The sequence below is a fragment of the Acartia tonsa genome, chromosome 13 (genome assembly GCF_053477335.1).
Source record: "Acartia tonsa isolate MP-2025a chromosome 13, ASM5347733v1, whole genome shotgun sequence".
Lineage (NCBI taxonomy): Eukaryota > Metazoa > Arthropoda > Copepoda > Calanoida > Acartiidae > Acartia > Acartia tonsa.
Genome location: NC_137272.1, coordinates 30,010,525 through 30,023,745, shown reverse-complemented (window position 1 = coordinate 30,023,745; position 13,221 = coordinate 30,010,525). Strand labels below are relative to the sequence as shown.

At 31.1% G+C, this 13,221-nt stretch overlaps 1 protein-coding gene across 3 annotated transcripts in view; it reads right to left on the bottom strand.

The window, feature by feature from the left end:
• LOC145335104 (P2X purinoceptor 4-like) overlaps positions 1-12,534 on the bottom strand; it is a 129,775-nt gene extending 117,241 nt beyond the window's left edge. For 2 of the 3 annotated variants that reach the window (XM_080180822.1, XM_080180824.1), the window contains exons 1-4: positions 12,342-12,534; positions 9,998-10,067; positions 2,972-3,060; positions 1,197-1,242 (exon numbers count right to left, since the gene is read on the bottom strand). In XM_080180822.1, the coding sequence (XP_080036948.1) occupies positions 1,197-1,242; positions 2,972-3,060; positions 9,998-10,067; positions 12,342-12,361 (225 nt within the window). In that variant the 5' untranslated portion in view covers positions 12,362-12,534. The remainder of the gene's footprint in view (positions 1-1,196; positions 1,243-2,971; positions 3,061-9,997; positions 10,068-12,341) is intronic. The other variant, XM_080180823.1, reaches the window with a different exon arrangement.
• Positions 12,535-13,221: the final 687 nt, after the last annotated feature.

The following is a 13,221-nucleotide window of genomic DNA, read 5'->3' as shown; positions in this document are numbered from 1 at the left end:
TTATTTGTAAAAATATTCAAAGAGAGAGAAAACAATGGGCTCTTTATTACACTATCCCCAAAGTTTTTGTAATAAAGTTTTCTTATTCGTTGGTTAAACAACTTTGGGAACTTTTACTGAATTTTGATTGGTTGGTTTATTAAGTTGAGTGATCAAACGTTTCAACACTAATTTTACGCTAAAGAAGGGAAATTTTGTCTATCATCATTGAGGATGCACATCATTTATCGGCTATTGTCTTGTGCTATACTGGCCTTTCATTGGTCATTTGTATTGTATGACGTCATTTTTATTAGACACTATCAACTACTTCAGTTAATTATAGAAGAGAAAACAACACATTGCATTGTATACTAATATGAAAATGCATAGTTTTTGATTTTGCTGAAATTCATTTTTGTTGTTTAATCTGCATATTTTCTTTCCATTTACAGCTTCCAACAGTTTTCCTTTTGTTTAAAAGTACTTTTTTAGAAACAGCATATAGTGTTTAATAAAAAATGACGTCATAAAATAAAAATGACCAATGATAGGCCAGTTTACATTGTAATTGGTAAATTGTATACTGGCGTATCATCGGTCATTTGTATTGTATGACGTCATTTTTATTGGACACTATACACTTTTTCATATTTTTAAATGTTTTTCGAAAATTTAAAACCGTTTAATATATTGAACTTTGTAATGTACCTTAGGTAAATATCATAAAAACTCTCCCAATAGGAAAAATTTCAATAAAAAAGTTTTAGTTTTCAGAATTAAATTATACTATTTACCAATACTTCTAATACAATTAATTAGAAAAACTTCTTTTAATTTAATTAAAAGTTAGTATCAGTTGATATTTACTTTTCAAACTAATAGCAAATAGTTTATTTTATACATTATGTATAATGGGTATTTTCATTTTTGAAATACTAGTGGCTGCGCCCCTGGAGGCCTCTATAAGGAGGAAGGATGTATTTTTCCAGGTTTGATTTCATTCGGTTAGATATAAATATTGTCCACAAAAAAAAACTATATATGGACCTATGAAAAGCTACGCAGGTATTTCAGATAACCCGTTGGTACAGACTAACAGACATCCTATAGTGGTAGTCCTTCAACCTCAAAGATGCTCTTAGAGGCAAGTGGTATAGCAGCTAGCTTTTTTTATAAGTAGCTAACTCTGCACTGTCTAGCATTTACAAAATTACCTTTGTCGTAACGGAAGATTCAATACCAGCAAACTCTTGGTAACCCCTATAAAATAATTTTTGTAAGTATGGATGGATAGATAGATATATCCTGAATTATAAGCAGACATAGATAGATATGTAGATGGATAACAAAATGTTTGGTTGTTATATGGATTAAATTTTGTGTGCAAAAAAAATGCGGACCTTTTTAAAATTCAGATTGCGCGGCTTGTGTTAATAGTAGAAAAACGTTATGCATACCATTAGAACCGCTATGAAGTCTATTTTTTGGAATTATAAAAACGATTCCTGTGTTACGTATAGTTTAGGAGCGATGTGGTAAAATGTCCCAACTGCCTTAAAACTTGACTTGCGAGTAAATCATTTAAGATTAAAGTATATAAAAAAAATATGTACATTTTTAAAATTCAAATTGCGCGGCTTGTTTTAATAGTAGAACAACGTTATGCATACCATTAGAACCGCTATGAAGTCTATTTTGTGGAAATATAAGAACCATTACTGTGCTACTTATAGTTTTGGAGCTATGTAGAAGAATGTCCCAACTGACTTAAAACTTGATTTGAGAGTAAATCATTAAAGATAAAAAAAAGTGTGTGCATAAATGCGGACATTTTTAAAATTCAAACTGCTCGGCTTGTGTGAATAGTAGAAAAATGCTATGTATATCGTTAGAACCGTCATAAGCTCTTTTTTTTGGAAATATAAGTACGATTTTTGCGCTATTTTTAGTTTAGGAGCTGTATTGATAAATGTGAGAAAAGTGAAAAAATTTAATCTTTAATGATTTACTCGCAAGTCAAGTTTTAATTCAGTGGGGACACTCTACCACATAGCTCATAAATTATACGTAGCACAGGAATCGTTTTTATATTTCCAAAAAATAGACTTCATAGCGGTTCTAATGGTATGCATAACGTTTTTCTACTATTAACACAAGCTGAGCAATTAGAACTTTTAAAATGTACATATTTTTATTTGCATACCCTTTAATTTAATCTTTAATGATTTAGTCGCAAGTCAAGTTTTAAGCCAGTTGGGACATTTTACCACATAGCTCCTAAACTATACGTAGCATAGTAATCGTTTTTATATTTCCAAAAAATAGACTTCATAACGGTTCTAATGGTATGCATAACGTTTTTCTACTATTAACACAAGCCGCACAATCTAAATTTTAAAAAGGTCCGCATTTTTTTTTGCACATCCTTTATATATATATGATTTACTGGATAATGGATTAATTTTATATGGATTTATAGATTGTTTGATAAATGAATTGATGGATATATGGATGATTGAATAATGTATTTATGGATTTAATAATACGTGGATTAATGAATAATAAATTGGTGGACAAAGGATATATTGCTTAATAATAAATAAATGATAAACAGATAAATTGATAATCATCTAATTAGATTTATAGATAACTATGTAGATAAATAGATAGATAGATAAAACCTTAAATGATAATATGAATAGAAACATAGATTTAGAGGATTTCGAAAGAGGAGACAAGTGGTTGTTTATTACACTAGTCCCCAAAGTTTTATGATAACGTTTTCTTATTCGTCGGATTAACAACTTTGGGGGCTTTAGGGAATTTTGGTTGGTTCGTTCATTAATTTGAGTGTTCAATTTTAATCTACATAAGGGGTAAATTTGTGTATCATCATTGGGGATGTACATTATTTTATCGGCCATTGTCTTATAACTTTAGATTCTTGATTAATGGGTAAATAAATGGTTTGATAGATAGATTAATATACCTTGCTAGATATAACTGATAAAGCCCAACATACATGACTATTCCAAGCTGTAGGCCTCGTCTCAAAAGCCCAATGCCAGGGTTATGCACCTAGATAACAAATATTTTAATTAGAAAAATCAAAGATAATATTTGTGAAGTGTTTTGTTGTGTTAAGATATCTAAGCTTTAAATGCCTTGCTCAAAAAATATTTTAATTTTTCTATCATAAACACTTCAATATAAATGTGTCATTGGTTTATTTATTTAAAAAGCTATGCGACTATTAAAGAAAATCATCTATGCATGAATTATTTAGGTAGGGAGGGGACATTAGGCTGTTTAATACACTAATAATTACGTTTTCTCACTATTAATTGTAATCTACAGAAGGTGTAATTTTGTGTACCATTTGTATCCATTCGGGAAGTGCATAAATTTATCGGCCTATGTCTCATAAGGCGGGTTGATTTCCAACTTTTTTTGGAATTTCACATTTTTTCACATTGGCAAGGGTTACTGGGCCTATATAAAACCCTGTGAAACTTGAAACAAGTTTTTTAATCCAAAAACAATGGGCGCGCGGGGGGGAATAAAAAGTTACCACCCCCTTATAAAACCAAATATTAAAATTAAATGCTGATTATGAATCTGAAAACCGTTTTGAAAAATATTGCTCCTAGTTCGAATAAGAGCTCATTAAGTACCTAAAAAGGCTGATTTAGTCAAAATTGTTCATTTTGGTAGGTTATTTGAAAATCATTTCAGACTGAATCAATATTTTTCAAAATGGTTTTCAGATCTGTAATCAGCATTGCAATGCGGTCATTTTGATATGCAACATGCCTGTGTTAGAAGGAATTTAAATTTTTGGTTTTATAAGAGGGCGGGCACATTTTATAACCCCCGCGCGCCCGTTGTTTTTGGATTAAAAAACCTCTTTCAAATTTAACAGGGTTTTATATTGGCCCAGAAACCCTTGCCAATGTGAGAAAATGTGAAATTCCAAAAAAGTTGGAAATCAACCCGCCTTAATTGTCTCATCTCTTTAGATCCCTGGAACTATAAGTTTTACGGTGTGATATCAAATGCTTTGGTAATGTCAAGGAAACAGTAAACAGTAAGAGTCATAAAAATACGTCTTTTGTCTATCTCTTTTTTTAAGGGGGTTCTTTTCTTACTTCTTCTCTCTTACTTCCTTTTGTAGACGTATTTTTATGACGTCACACATGACACTTTCTGTATATCCATAATAAACTAATGTAATGCTAAAGATCAATGTTTCTAATCAAGTCTTATATAAAGTATGAAGAAAAAAAATAATTGTATTGTAAAATGATACAATAAATTACATAGAAGTATAATGTTATGCATTCTCAAAATTATTTTCACGCAATTCTATGCAGTTATGTTTTACAAATTAGGTTCTCCAACAACTCAGTCAAATTTTATTAATAGCAAATGTGCATTTTTCAAATTCATTGATATTACATATTTTTGTAAAGCTACTCAATTATTCAAATTTCCTGTCTTTAGTTTATAAGGTATTCGTGGATTTCTCTGTTGCTAATTATGATAGTTGCTTTTGAAGTTAACTTTAAGGTTAAAACAATCTTATTCTTAGGGACTTGTAGTGGGTATTTTACAGATATCTATTTGCTGTTGTTTTAAGATTGTTTTATTATTTTGAATGCACATTCCATTAGAATAGTTTTATTTGTACTCCGTGTGGTTTTATAAAATATCTTACATGGGGACAGAGAAAAATATTCTCTAGTAATACTATGGAAAAAAAAATACAAGAGCTGGATCTTTAAATCACAATGATGCTACTGTAAATGCCTCTAGTGAGCCGATTTTGAAAGCGTCTCACCTAATAGCAATCCTTAAACCAAAATGGCAGTGGTGAGCCAGGAAACACTTTGGAAACACCCACCGGCTCACTGGCACTGCAAAAATGACTACTGTAACTGATCCAGTGGGCATTTCCAAAGTGTTTCCCGGCCCACCACTAAAGATTTCACCTAAGAATGTATTCTTTTCCAAAAATCTGTCTGTATAAAGAGGGAAGTCATTTTCAAGTAAATCCCGTAAAGGTGTGTGTTATAAGGCCTAAAAATAGTATTAGAACGATAAGGGGCTCAATATATTTGTATTCCCTATTGAATAGAACAATAGGGAAATTTTTTTTTTTTTTTTTGATAACTGTACCTGGAATATCTTTAAAAAATAAGAAATTTCTATCAAACGCTTTGTTTGGCTCAAACTGACAAAAATTTTAAAAAAATATAATTATAATAATAATGTTTTCTATAGGTTTGTTTCCTTTGTTTAATGGTATAGATTGTTCTTAACCTTTACCTTGTACCTATAGAAAACATTATTATTATAATTATATTTTTTTTTTTTGTCAGTTTGAGCCAAACAAAGCGTTTGATAGAAATATCTTATTTTTTAAAGATATTCCAGGTACGGTTATCAAAAAAACCCAAAAAATTTCCCTATTGTTCTATTCAATAGGGAATACAAATATATAGAGCACCTTATTGTTCTACTACTATTTTTAGGCCTTATAACACACACCTTTACAGGATTTACTAGAAAATGACTTCCCTCTTAGTAAGGAGTATTTATACGGTTTTAATCAATATTTTTAAAACCACATGCCGTACCTTACTATGATGAAATGATAATCTATAATACAAAGTAGCTTGATGTCTTTCTGTCTGTCTGTCTGTCTGTCCGTCAGTCCGTCCGTCTGAAGCTTAAGATCTCGGTAACCACTGAACCGATCGGATTCTACTCTTCAGGGTATATACATATTGGTCCTGCAGTGGTTTTAAGCTATTTGCTTGGGGGTGGGACACCCCCAACCCCCCCAAAAACAAAAAAAATCCTCCCCCCATTTTTTTTTTTTTTTACGAATTTTGCAAATTCGTAATTTAATCGCTATTTTTTTTGTTAGGAATTTTGCGAATTCGTTATTTAATCAAGAAAATGTTTTCCTGCTGGGTAGGTGCGAAAATATGCGATCCGTTCTGCTGGGTAAGTAATAGAAGATGTAATTATACCTCTTGGGGCAAAGTTCCTAGAGGCTAGGGGCGAAGCCACTAGTATATGATAATGGAATAATTTAGTTTAAGTTTTTTATAATGATTATAAGAATATTGTTACTAAAATATTGAATAAATCTATCTACTTAACCCAAATAATCCCTTTTTTTAGTTTGATTTTTAGGTGCTTTCCTTACATGACCCCTACCCCCTATTTTTCTAAGCCCTGCTGGATACCATAAGCTTGTAAGACCTATACCTGTGGGACCCAATACCCAAAATAACATGACCTTGTAATAAACAAACAAAAAATAAAGATCTTATTTTCAATTTATTTCAAATAGGTGATTTTAGGAAATCACTGATTTTTTATTATTTTTAAGAAAATTTTTCTCTCTTTCTCTCTGTGGTTTTATATTTCATTTTTGCCAGGTGGAACAAATATCATAATTTTTCATAGCACACACACACACAATTGTATGCTGTATATGTTTGATGATTTCCTTCAAAGTGACTGGTCGAACACAATCCCCCCTCCTTCCTCCCAAGGTCGATCAGGCTTTTTTTTGAGGGGAATACAAATCTCAATATGGGTGGTAATTCAAATTTAAGGGAGTAAAATTTCGCAAACGGAACCCTCAAATTCATTAGAGGGGGATAAACACCCCTTTATTTCCCTTCTTTTACACGCCCTCGCCCGATCTTAGTGATACGGGGGAGTTTTTTTTGTGGTTGTAATTGTTACCTTAGACTATGTTAGGTTTGCTTAATTGGGGTACAGGGTATTCATGCAGGGTTAGGGTCTCCTGCTAGGTGTTATATTTACCATTTTTTTTAAGAACTTTATTGGTCAGAGAATTTTATCCAACCTTTCTTCTTTAACGGCAAAGTGTCTTACAAATCTTGATATTAAGTGCTCTTTCTGTAAAAATAAAGCACAAAAGCAACTAATTCTACATTCTAAAAGTACAATTCTCAAAGATTCTACTAACTAGAAACCTAATCTAATATTATGGTGCGGTTTTGCTAAAAGCCCAAACAATTAAAACACTATTATCTAATCATAGTTAAATGTCAAACACAAAAACAAATCATGGGAAAATTTTTAAACCAAAAATTTAATATTACAGCACATTCTGAATACAATTTCTTGATATAAAAAATACAAATACTGTGTCATTTGAATCGTCTTTTTGATCAATAAACAAATTAGAAGTAAACAAGAATCACAACATTCATAGGCAGCAAAGCAATATCAAGAAATTATTTGCTTATTAAAGAAAACAAAAGGCAGGTATTTAAAATGATAAGAAAATGGTCGATAAATTGATGTACAACCACAATGTAATACACAAAATTAGCCATTCTGTAGATTACAATTATTGGTTGAAACGTTGGGACACTCAACTTAATAAATCAACCAATCAAATTCATTAAAAGTGCCCAAAATTGTAGAGCCAACGAATTAAAAACGTTATTATAAAACTTTTGGGACTAGTGTAATAAACAGCTCATTGTCCCCTCTCTCTCTGACAAAAAGGAAGGGGAAGAAAGGTAGAGGAAAGTTATAAGTAATGAACTGTCTACACAACTAAAATTAAAAATCTGGATCCCTTATCATTTTAGACAATTGGACATACAGACAGATACGAACATTTATAGAGATGCTTCGCTACTTAAATTTGTAACATGTTACGTTTTACAAATAAAGAATATATTTCGCAATGTTTATTCTTTGTTTATTTGGATTACAAACTAAGAAAATAAATAATCAAGAAAATCTTTTATTACTCTTTTATTTACTAGCGGCTAAGCCCCTAGAGGCCCTTAGAGAACCCTAGGGGCTATTTAAGGAGGAAGTTTCTTGGTCCTTTTCTTCAAGTTTAAAAACTTTGTTGGGGAGTGGTGGGTTCTCAATCGATTTTTCTCCTAGGGGTGGAACACAGTAAAAGTGTCGGACTGACTATGACGTAACAAAAAAATTAGCCAATGAGAGGCCACTTTAAATTTTACCATTGGTCAATAATGGCCTCTCATTGGCTAATTTTTTTTTGTTACGTCATAATCAGTCCGACACTTTTACTGTGTTCCTAGGGGTGTGAAGGTATCTCAAAAAATCTAAAAACATTCCTTGGACCAAAACTTTAATAAAGTAGAACCATATCGGTTCAGTGGTTAGCGAGATCATTTACTACACACGAAAAAAAGTCACACATACAGATAAACATTCTGTAACTTTTATATACGTAAAACATCTATTTATATAACTAACTTTTATCAAAATCTATTCTACATATCATTAAGCCAAATAAAAGAAGACAATAAGCAATTTTTTAAGTAAAATTTTATGGTATAACTATCTATTTAGGAAGGTGTTGGATTTAACTATCATTATTTGTAAAACACTTTGAAGTCCTATTTATTTTATTTTATTTTATTTAACAAGATGCTAAGCTTTCAAACTTAACATACCGGGTATTTTATCTATAAGCGACAAAAAAATAACATAAAAAAATATAAATTAACGTATTATATTTATATATTTTAAAATTTAGTTTTCTTAAAAAACAATAGTAGAAGTTGCCATCTAAAAAATGTAGACAATTAGCCATTCACAAGATCTTACTGGATATGTCACCAGAAATTAAATTTTGTTTGTCCTGTTCTACTAATTGTTTTAAGAGAATCTTAGGGGATGAGACAATGGATGATAAATTGATGTACATTCCTTATTATGATAAAAAAATTATTAATTCTGTTGAATAAACTTATTAGTTGAAGAGTTTAAAATCACAATTCAATAAAAGTACCCACAGATTTTAAGTTACGCATTTATAAAACTTTGGGTATAAGTGTAATTTACAGTCCAATGTCCCCTCCCTACCTGGAGATTTTGTTAACAACTATACTTTGTCATAAAGAAGTATGTACAAATGTATAAAATGCTATTCTATAGTTGTTTAATGTTAAAATTTTAGTGTATATTAAACTAAAGGACAAGTGAATTTAACTGCGGTGGATTCTTTTAAAAAAATTAGATTCGCTGAAACAGCGCTTTGGTAGCCAGATCACAAAAAAAAAATTTGTAAAAAATCCTCAAAAATCATATAAAAATATAAAAAAATAAATAAAATCTTATGTTAAGAATTCTTAAATGATTTTAGAACACCTTTCTTGAAGTTTATAAACATAAATAAAATTTTGCAAAATGGTTACTATTGCCGTTTAAAAGGACTCTCCACAGAAAAATCAACTTTGGATTTTTGAAAATCTAACCTGAAATTATTATTCTCTGTTCAATTTTAAGCATTTTTTGTTTTTGTGGCATCGCGATCGAAGCCCTTTGAAATTTTTTACCTCCTTTAAGTGAATCCTCCCGCCATTCAATTTGTGCTGCTTAATGATTTTTAGCTTCTATGCTGCCGCATTCATCGCCCTTCTCCGCCGCTACTCCGCTATTCATTGCTGTATGTCGCGTTTCAATACATGCTCCCCTCTCCCTTGTTCAGAAATTAAATGGAGGCTGGGGGTGTTGTGTATAGCAACGTACGCAATGTATAGCGGAGTAGCGGCGGAGAAGGGCGATGAATGCGGCAACTGCGGCAAAAGATGGTTATATTTGGCGGAGGCGAACACAAACTGGAGGCGGCAGGATTGTCCAGTCAAGGAAGAGGATAAATCGTAGAGCGGCAGGTTGCAATGGAGCAAATGTTCTTTAGCGGCAAACATATACTGAGTGGAGAAAAGTGTAGTATATATTGTTATAGCGGCAGTACAAATAGGCGGCGGACAAAATTTTCAAAGGGCTTCGATTGCGATGCCACAAAAACAAAAATGCCTAAAATTGAACAGAGAATAATAGTTTCAGGTTAGATTTTCAAAAATCCAAAGTTGATTTTTCTGTGGAGAGTCCTTTTAAGCTATGATTTTTTTTTGAGAACCCACCTCTGATTAATAGACAATATTATAAGCTATATCTATAAAAAAAAACTTACCTTTACAACTTTAGGAGTTTCATATTCAATAATACTTGAGAAAAATCTGTCAAAACTCCACGCGGATGACCTAAAACAATGTAATAAGGTTTTTAGCAATGATACACTCTACCCAGGAATAAGGTATAACCAACAAGCAAAATAAATCTAAAATAAATTTGGGGGGCAAATGGAGAGGTCGTCAATTTTACGATGTGTTGCCCCCAAATGCCAGCTGAAAAACACGTATAGGTTTCGTGATTTTCTTCCGAATTAATTTCGTTATTGGTATGAGATGCACTCTACCCCCCCCCCGCTCTTTACCCTTTTCTTTAAAAGTAAATGTAACACAAGGGAAAGGTAGTTTATATAACTTACCCCTTGCGGGGATTATACCTGTGGTGACCTAACCTTGTGGGGCTATCCAATAACCTAACTTAACCTGATCTAAAGTAATAAACAAACAAGCAAAAACTACCCCCCCCCCTTCCTATATTTTTATTTATTTTAAAATGAGATGGGGGGGGGGGGGCGGCCCGCGGTTTATCATTGCTTTGTGTGGAAAAGAAAAATAACTTTTGTTTTCTAATGAGACACTCCCTCTCTCTTTAAAAATTATATATCTGAGATTAAAATCAGCTTATACCAATAACGAAAGTAATTCAAAAAAAAATCCCGAAACACATCGTAAAATTGACGTCCCCCAATATTATTTTAGATTTATTTCACTTGTTGGTTATACCTTATACCTGGATTAAAATATGTTCTTTTCTCAATAAATTAGAGATAATTTATTCCTTATCAGGTTTTTAAAAAATCTTGACCTATCCTCTTTGATTCTTAAAAGTAGGAAAAAGCTACAGATAAGCAATATTTTGATTTTATAGATAAACTAATATGATAACATCTATAGTAAGCGAAGCTAAGAAATTAAAATAACTTCATCACAATGTTATGAACAGCAATCCCTCAAATTTTAATATTTATCCTATTACATAAAGTAGTAAGTGTTTTTCTGTAGTGAAGGATCTCGCTAACCGCTGAACTGATATGGTTCTTCTTTACAGTGAAGCTTCTTATAGGTCCAGGGAAGGGTATCTCCACACTCCCAGTAAAAATACCCCCCCCCCCCACAAAAAAATATTTTCATACTTTTTGAAACTCAATTAATAATGGTGGGGGTCAACTTTTCCCCCTCCCAAATCAAATGCTTCTAGGGGCGTAGCCGTTAGTATTGAATATAGCAGCCAAGGAAACTACATTTACTCTCATAGAAATCCTTAAATTTTTTAACAGACAAAAGATGCTTTTAGATGCGAGAAACATCAAACTTAAAAATTCAGCCACCTATCTTTCTGGCAAATACATGGAATTATAGAGTAGCTTCGCTACTAATAAGCAAAGCTGGCATTCTAAGATTGACGGATAAGCAAATCTAAAGAGTTCTAGAAATACATTTTTCCACGAAAATGGGATAAAAAGCAGTCAGCAAAAATAAATTTTGAAAAAGTCAAACCTAAAATTCATAATTGAATCCTGGGTTTTATCCCTTATCCTTTAGAGATCTTAATGGATAAGACAATGGACAATAAATTAATGATTACGATAAACAAAATTTCCCTTATGTAGACTGACATGTTTTAATACTTTTCAATCTAATTCTAACAATTTAATCGATATTTAAGTTTTCAATTGGAGAGCCAGTATAATTAATAGTTCCCCCCTAAAGTCCCCCCCCCCCACCCCAATTCTAAACCAATGCACAAGTTTTTCAAACTCAAACTATACTAATTCTGAATATTTATTTCCTTGTTTGTCTGCGTTGCTGTGTTAATTTATCTATTCCCAATATTTTGTTTCTTTTTCTCAGTTTGGTTTCTGCAGGGAGGGTGGGGACATTGAACTGCAAAATATGCTAGTACCCAAAGTGTTGTATACCCAATTAATCGTATTAGTTGGCCTAAAAAACTTGAGTACTTTTATTAAATTTTAATTGATTGATTCCGAACTAGTAGAGTCTAAGCCTTTGTTTATCATGGTTGGGAATGTAAATCAATTTATCTTATAATGTCTTATCCCTTAGATCCCTGGGTTTCTGTGTCAACATTTTTACGACAAACATTTCTTTTGAAACTTCAACATATAAAACGGACAAACGAACTTTAAAAACATTAAATGACATGACAGCTGTGGATTTAAATTAATATACATATTGCTAAATAGTTTTAAAATAAGTTGTTAAATTTTAAACTGTAGACATGATTATAAAGTTTCTTCACTTATAACACGATACTTAATCCTACTAGGAATCAAAATACATAAAAAATGCAAAAAGAGAAAGAAAATTATTAGAAAAATCACTTACTTTTTCTGGTCTCCCGCCATTTTGAAAATTTTATCTGATTTCACAATTCTTAGCTGATTTTTTTTGTGTTTAGTTTTGGCGGATATTTTAGCTAATTCGTTGGCTGATTTGTAATATTATTTCACTGTTAGCTTAGCTCAGACATTTTAATATTCTTTAAATAATTATAATCTTGCATTTTTTGAAATTTTCTGAAAATAAAATAAAATATTAATATTTTTTAGAATTTTTGTCCCACAGTTTTCGAATAAGAAATAAAATAATACTTCTTATAAAGTATATAAAAATTACGCTTATATAATTTAACTATTTTTAAAAGCGACGCTTTTCTATAATAAGGGTTGATCTGTCCATCCATCCGTCCGTCCATAACAGTTAGTTCATCTATGCTATTCATATAATTTTTGGAATACTGATAATTATTAAAACAAGGTAAATTGTTATAAGCGAAGCATCTCTATAATCAAGTCCTAAAAATTTAAGTGTGTCCTTAAACAATATAATGTCTTTAAGCCGTTTTGCAACAAATTTTCTTACAATTTTGTTTATACTTTTATATATTTATATTCTGATTATTCAGTTCTGACATGACACAAGTTTTAATATACGTTTGTCCTACCGTTTCAGAGCTTCGCTTTTACGGAAGTTTTCATCCTTGTTAAAAAAAATAATAAAAAGAGAAGAAAAAAATAGAATGAATTGAATATTTATTATTGGTAATTAGCTTTTTCTTTGAACTTTATTAAAAGGAAATATTTATTTTCGATACATGACATAATAGTAATAATAATAATGTTTATTTGTCATAATTAGTTTTGGGTTAAAGAAGTATATACTTGTAGGCCCACAACTTTAATAAAAGTTTTTTTTTATTGATTAA